This window comes from Rhinopithecus bieti, unplaced genomic scaffold (assembly GCF_001698545.2).
Source record: "Rhinopithecus bieti isolate Rb0 unplaced genomic scaffold, ASM169854v2 scaffold_23748, whole genome shotgun sequence".
In the NCBI taxonomy this organism is placed as follows: Eukaryota; Metazoa; Chordata; class Mammalia; order Primates; family Cercopithecidae; genus Rhinopithecus; species Rhinopithecus bieti.
Genome location: NW_016811596.1, coordinates 3,130,513 through 3,137,839, shown reverse-complemented (window position 1 = coordinate 3,137,839; position 7,327 = coordinate 3,130,513). Strand labels below are relative to the sequence as shown.

General features: G+C 47.7%; 1 protein-coding gene across 1 annotated transcript in view; it reads left to right on the top strand.

Annotated features, from left to right (window-relative positions):
* Nucleotides 1-7,327, top strand: part of A2ML1 (alpha-2-macroglobulin like 1) — a 55,932-nt gene that overhangs the window by 5,237 nt on the left and 43,368 nt on the right. The window contains exon 4 of the mRNA XM_017894246.1: nucleotides 3,777-3,829. Within this exon, the coding sequence (XP_017749735.1) occupies nucleotides 3,777-3,829 (53 nt within the window). The remainder of the gene's footprint in view (nucleotides 1-3,776; nucleotides 3,830-7,327) is intronic.

Genomic DNA, 7,327 nt, shown 5'->3' with positions numbered 1-7,327 from the left:
TTTTTGAGACGGAGTTTCTCTCTTGTTCCCCAGGCTGGAGTGCAATGGCGTGATCTTGGTTCACTGCAACCTCTGCCTCCCGGGTTCAAGTGATTCTCCTGCCTCAGCCTCCTGAGTAGCTGGGATTACAGGCCTGCACCACCATGCCTGGCTAATTTTATATTTTTAGTAGAGACGGGGTTTCTCCATGTTGGCCAGGCTGGTCTTGAACTCCCAACCTCAGGTGATCCACCTGCCTCAGCTTCCCAAAGTGTGGGATTACAGGCGTGAGTCACTGTGCCCGGCCAAAATTCAATACCTCTTAGATTTGCTCTTTTGAGGCTATTTTTATAGATCTTGTAGGCATGCTTCATTCCTTTTTCTTTTTTCTCCCCTGACTGGGTATTTTTATTGTTTTGTTTTGTTTTGTTTTGAAAAGGAGTTTCACTCTATCCCCCAGGATGGAGTACAGTGGCGCAATCTCAGCTCACTACAACTTCCGTCTCTTGGGTTCAAGCAATTCTCCTGCCTCAGCCTCCCAAGTAGCTGGGATTACAGACGCCCGCCACCATGCCCAGCTAATTATTGTACTTTTAAGACAGGGTTTCACCATGTTGGCCAGGCTGGTCTCAAACTCCTAACCTCAGGTGATCCACCTGCCTTGCCTCTGCCTCCCAAAGTGCTAGGATTACACGTGTGAGCCACCACACCCAGCCAAATTTTTGTGTTTTTAGTAGAGATAGGGTTTCACTATGTTGGCCAGATTGGTCTTTTTTTTTTTTCTTTTCTTTTCTTTTTGAGACAGGGTCTCCCTCTGTCACCCAGGCTGGAGTGCAGTGGTGCGATCTTGGTTCACTGCAACCTTCGCCTCCCGGGATTCTCCTGCCTCAGCCTCCTGAGTAGCTAGGATTACAGGTGCGTGCCACTATGGCCCAGCTAATTTTTGTATTTTTAGTAGAGATGGGGTTTTGAGGCCAGGTTAGTCTCGAACTCCTGACTTCAGGTAATCTGCCCGCCCTGGTCTCCCAAAGTGTTGGGGTTACAGGTGTGAGCCACCAGGTCCAGCCTGACTGTATATTTCTAAAAAGCCTGTCTTCAAGCTTATTAATTCTTTCTTCTGCTTGATCTATTCTACTGTTAAGACACTCTAATGCATTGGTCAGTATGTGAATTGATTTTTTTCAGCTCCACAATTTCTGCTAGATTTTTCAATATTATTTCAATCTCTTTGTTAAATTTATCTGATAGGATTCTGAATTCCTTCTCTGTGTTATCTAAAACTTTGTTGAGTTTCCTCAAAACAGCTATTTTGAATTCTTGATCTGAAAGATCACTCTCTTTGTTTCTCCGAGATTGGTTGCTGGTGCCTTATTTAGTTCATCTGGTGAGGTAATTTTTTCCAAGATGGCCTTTTTTTTTTTGAGACGGAGTCTTGCTCTGTCGCCCAGGCTAGAGTGCAGTGGCACGATCTCCGCGCACTGCAAACTCCGCCTCCTGGGTTCACTCCATTCTCCTGCCTCAGCCTCCCATGTAGCTGGGACTACAGGCGCCCGCCACTGCACCCAGCTAGTTTTTTGTATTTTTTTAGTAGAGACGGGGTTTCACCATGTTAGCCAGGATGGTCTCAATCTCCTGACCTCATGATCTGCCCGTCTCGGCCTCCCAAAGTGCTGGGATTACAGGTTTGAGCCACGGCGCCCGGCCTCCAAGATGGTCTTGATGTGGATGTTCATTGGTGTCTGGGCATTGAAGAGTTACGTATTTATTGTAGTCTTTGTATTCTGGACTTGTTTGTACCTGTCCTTCTTGGGCAGACTTTCCAGGTATTTGAAGGGCCCTGGGTGTTGCAATCTAAGTTTCTGGACTCTGCAGTGCATCTGCATTAGGGAGGACCCCATGCTCAGTATCTCTGTGGCTCTTGAAGGCTCGTAGAGGTAACTCCTTGATGGTCTTGGATAAGATCTGGAAGAATTCCAGATTACCAAGTGGAGATTCTTGTTTTCTTCCCTTACTTTCTCCAAAACAGAGTTTCTCTCTTTGTCCTGAGCTGCCTGGAGAGAGGGGTGACACAAGCACCCCTGTGGCCACCAGTATTGGGACTGCATTGGGTCATATCCGAAGCCAGCACTGTCCTGTGTCTCACCCAAGGCCTGTGGTAACCAGTACCTGGCTACTGCCTGTGTTTGCTTAAGGCCCTAGGGCTCTACCGTCAGCAGGTGATAAAGCCAGCCACGCTTGTTGTCCTCCCCTTCAGGGTGGTGAGTTCCCCATGACCCTGGGAAGGTCCAGAGATGTTATCTGCTAGCCAGGGCCTAGAGTTAGAAACCTTAGGAATCTACCTGGTGTTCTGTTCTACTGCAGCTGAGTTGACACCAAAGCCACAAGACAAAGTCCTTCCCACTCTTCCTTCCCCTTTCCACAGAGGAGTCTCTCCCTGTGGCCACCACTACTCCAGGCCCACAACGAGTACTGCCCGGATACTTCTAGTGTTCTCTCGAGGCTCAAGGGCTCTTAGTCAGCTGGTGGTGAACGGTGCCTGGCCTGGGACTCTTTTTTCAGAGCAGTAAGCTCTCCTCTGACAAACAGCAGGTCCAGAAATGCCATCCAAAAGCCACGGCCTGTAACTGGGGACCCCAAGAGCCTGCTTGGTACTCTACCCCACTGTGGCTGAGCTGCTACCTAAGCTGCAGGCAAAGTCCCCTTGACTCTTCCCTCTCCTTTTCTCGAGTAGAAGGAGCCCCTCCCCATAGTCACCACAGCTGGGAACGTGCTGAACCACTGGAAGCCAGCGTGTCTCTGAGTCTCACCCAAGGTCCATGACAAGTACTGCGCAGCTATCACTGCTGACTATTCAGAGCCCCAGGGGCTAATCGGAACTCCGCTCCCAACTGCTGGGACGGGCAATTCACCGCTGGCTGAGGCTGGTCTAAATGCTCCCTCCATGGACGCTGGCTGAGTTCTGCCCTGCGTGCTTTCCCTTGTGACTGAGCAGCACTGAGTTCCAATGCCAAGTCCCACAGTCACTGAAGTGCTCTCCCTCCCTCAAGTTCATGGATTCTGTCTCTGTGCCACACAGTCACTGCTGGGGGATGGGGGCGGGGGGTGTATCCGCAATTCAAGTATGTCTTTTCTACCCTCTTCAGTGCCTCTTTCAGTGATATGAAGTTAAAACCAGGCACTGTGATCACTCATCTGATTTTGGGTTCTTAGGACGGTGCCGTTTTGTGTGGACAGTTGTTCAGTCTGGTGTTCCTGTGGGGGATGAGGAGGGTGGTCAATGGAGGCTTCTATTCTGCCTCTTGCTCTGCCTCCTGGGCTCCAGGCCTGTGTTTGGGCTTTACCTCACTCTCAGAGTAGGTTTTGTAAAATAGTAAAACCTGTTGGGGTTTTGCTGACTCAGAGCATGTGTGAGGAAGGAGGAGGGATGGAGGAAAGATTCTGAGCAGGAAGCCGGGCGCGGTGGCTCACGCCTATAATCCCAGCACTTTGGGAGGCCAAAGGCAGGTGGATCACCTGAGGTCAGGAGTTCGGAGACCAGCCTGGCCAACATGGTGAAACCCTGTCTCTACAAAAATTAGCCGAGTGTGGTGGCGCCTGCCTGTGGTCCCAGCTATTCTGGAGCCTGGGGTGGGAGAATCACTTGAGCCCAGGAGTTTGAGGCTGCAGTGAGCCATGGTTGTGCCACTGCACTCCAACCTGGGTGACAGAGTGAGACCCTGTTTCAAAAAAAAAAAAAAAAAAAGAAAATTCTGAGCCAGGAAACAGCCCCTTTGCTAACGATGCCTGTTTCCTTCCAGTGTATTTCCGCATTGTCACCATGGATAGCAACTTTGTTCCAGTGAATGACAAGGTGAGTTGGGAGGAGGAAAGGGAGTGGCGCAGACTGAGAGACTAGGGAAAAGGATGAGAGATTCTCTCCAAGGCGGAAGTCCTCTCAGCCTGGGTTTGGCAAGCCAAGGCCCTCTGGGTTGGAGACTGCTGTGCGTGTGGGACTGGAAGTGCTGGACTAGCCTCAGGGAGCTAGCCTAAATCAGCCTAGGAATAAGCAGAGGTAACCAGTTCTCAGCTTCAGTATCTACACATCAATCAGGTTCTTGAGAGATGGTTACTCTCCTTGTCATTTTATTTTATTTATTTGTTTATTTAGAGACAAAGTCTCGCTCTGTGGCCCAGGCTGGAGTGCAGTGGTGTGACCTCAGCTCACTACAACCTCCCCATCCTGGGTTCAAGCAATTCTCCTGCCTCAGCCTCCTGAGTAGTTGGGATTCCAGGCGCGCGCCACCACGCCCGGCTAATTTTGTATTTTAGTAAAACAGGGTTACACCATGTTGGCCAGGCTGGTCTCAAACTCCTGACCTCAAGTGTTCCACCCACCTCAGCCTCCCAAAGTGCTGGGATTACAGACAAGAGCTGTAGCTCAGCCCCCTTTCATTTTAAGAGTTTTCACAAACTTCAAGAGCTTCTCTTCAGGACTGAAAAAAGTTTTTTTTTTTTTGGTTTTGTTTTGTTTTGCTTTTTAAGGCAAAAAGAATGCGCTTCCCATCTGTTTCTATGAGGCCCCAAAATAATTTTACAAAAGTAGGTAATCTATCTAAGGTCAGAATAAATAAATATATGGCCTAAAGGTTAAAAGTAAAGCAACGTTTAGCAAAAAAAAAAAAAAAAAAAGAAAAAAAAAAAAAAAAAAAAAATATTTGACTGTTCTTGGACCCCCCATCCGCTAGAATCATAAGTCCTTTTTTTTTTTTTTTTTTTTTTTTTGAGACGAGTCCTCGCTCTGTCGCACGCGGGGCTGGAGTGCAGTGCCGGAACTGCCAGCTCACTGCAAGCTCCGCCTCCCGGTTACAGCCATTCTCTGCTGCCCTCCAGCCCTCCCGATGGTAGGGCTGGGACTACAGGTGCCCGCCCACCCGGTCGCCCGCTAAGTTTTAGTATTTTTAGTAAAGAGACGGGTTTCCACCGTGTTAGCCCAAGGATGGTCTCGATCTCCGACCCTCGTGATGCCGCCCGCTCGGCCTCCCAAAGTGGCTGGGATTAGGCAGGCTTGAGCCACCGCGCCCGGCCGAATCATAAGTCTTTTAATAGGTTTGATCTCAAGTTGGAACAGGTGTCATTTCTACATGCTTCTGAGATACTTATCTCCCAGACACCCTGCTTTCTTCCTCTTCTGTCACAGCCTGTGTGTTCAAATGAAACTTTTAGAGATAAACATAGAGAAAGCATGATTTCCATTTTCCATCTCCATGTTCTCAGAGCTGCTGTTTCCTTTCCCTCTGTGCAGGGAAGTTATTATCTTGTTATGATTAGTAATGCCTTACACACTACTCTCTTTCCCAATATAGATTTCCTTTTAGTTCCTTCTTCCCATCACCTGTAGCTTTTCTTTTGTAGGAGTTCAGTATAATGTTGAGTACTTATTTCTTACCTTTTTTTTTTTTTTTTTTTTTAACATTTTAAGACAAGGTCTCATTCTGTTGCCTAGGCTGGAGTGCAGTGGCACAGTCATGGCTCACTGCAGCTTTGACTCTGCCCTGGGTTCAAGTAATCGTCCCACCTCAGTCTCCCCAGTAGCTGGGACCACAGGTGTGCACTACCACACCTGGCTAATTATTTTATTTTTTGTAGAGATGGGGGTCTCACCTTGTTGCCCAGGCTGGTCTTGAATTCCTGGGCTCTCTCACTTCAGTCTCCCAAAGTGTTGGGATTATGGGCCTGAGCCACCGCACCTGGCCTGAGTACTTATTTCTTAACAGACTGTTTTCTCTAGAGCTGCAACAAGGAAGTGCCGGGTTCAAAGTGTGGCCCACAGCAGCACTATTTTAGACTCACTTACCCTCAGGGTTGATCTCATTAACTACCCCCGTTAGGGTATAGTTCCTTTGCTCAAATGATGCGGGATTACTTCCAGGTGTTCTGATTTCCGTAGTTAGGCTCTCTTTCTCTTGTAAAATTATTCCTTCCTCCCCGCTCTATTTCTCTAGCCAAGCCCTCCCTCCAAATTCAGTTGAAACACAGAGATTAACAAAAGGAATTTTACCAAGAAAGCTAGAATAAAAATTGTGTTTTTGTAACCACCCAATGGGTTCACCTTGCCTGCTGCTTAGACAGAGCCGATTTATCAAGACAGGGGAATTGCAATGAAGAAAGAGTAACTCACGCAGAGCCGGCTGTGCGGGAGACTGGAGTTTTATTGTTACTTACATCAGTCTCTCTGAGCATTTGGAAATCAGAGTTTTTAAAGATAATTTGGCAGGCAGGGGCTTGGGAAGTGGGGAGTGCTGATTGGTTAGGTTGGAGATGGAGTCATAGATGGTCAAAGTGAGGTTTTCTTGCTGTCTTCCTCCTCCTGGGCAGGATGGCAGAACTGGTTGAGCCAGATTACTGGTCTGGGTGGTGTCAGCTGATCCACTGAATGCAGGGTCTGAAAACATCTCGGGCACTGATTTTAGGTTTTACAATAGTGATGCTATCCCCAGGAGCAATTTGAGGAGGTTCAGACTCTTGGAGCCAGAGGCTGCATGACCCCTAAACTGTAATTTCTAATCTTGTAGCTAATTTGTTAGCCCTGCAAAGGCAGACTGGTCCCCAGGCAAGAAGGGGGTCTTTTTGGGAAAGGGCTGTTACCAATTTTGTTTCAGAGTCAAACCACGAACTGAATTCCTTCCCACAGTTAGTTCGGCCTACGCCCAGGAATCCACAAGGACAGCTTAAAAGTTAGAAGCAAGATGGAGTCGGTTAGGTCTGACGTCTTTCACTGTCACAATTTCCTCAGTTCTAATTTTGCAAAGGCGGCTTCAGTTCCTCCCTTTGGGTTTTATAACACCTTAATCTTAAGGTGTGGGCTATGAAGATGGGAAAAGCCTGTCAATTACTCTAGCTTCTTCCTGCTGAGAGGGGCCGTAGTGGGGGTACCTAAGGTGAGACGAGTGGAACCACTTAGAAGCAAGGTAGTGTCAGTTAGGTCTGATTCCTTTGACTGTCATAATTCCCTCAGTTTTAATTTTGCAAAGTCAGTTTCATTTACACAGCACAATATTCTATCCCCAAACAAGTAAAGTAAGCCTGATATTAACTAACCCTGTCTAACTTGATTGCTATACTCAGTTATTCAGAAACTCCAGGCAACTTCCAGTCGAAAATGTTACTTTTTTTTTTTTTTTTTTTTTTTTTTTGAGACGGAGTTTCGCTGTGTTGCCCAGGCTGGAGTGCAGTAGCGGGATCTCAGCTCACTGCAACCTCCACCTCCTGGGTTCAAAGGATTCTCCCGCCTCAGCCTCCCAAGTAGTTGGGTTTACAGGAACGTAACACCACATCTGGCTAATTTTGTATTTTTAGTAGAAATGTGGTT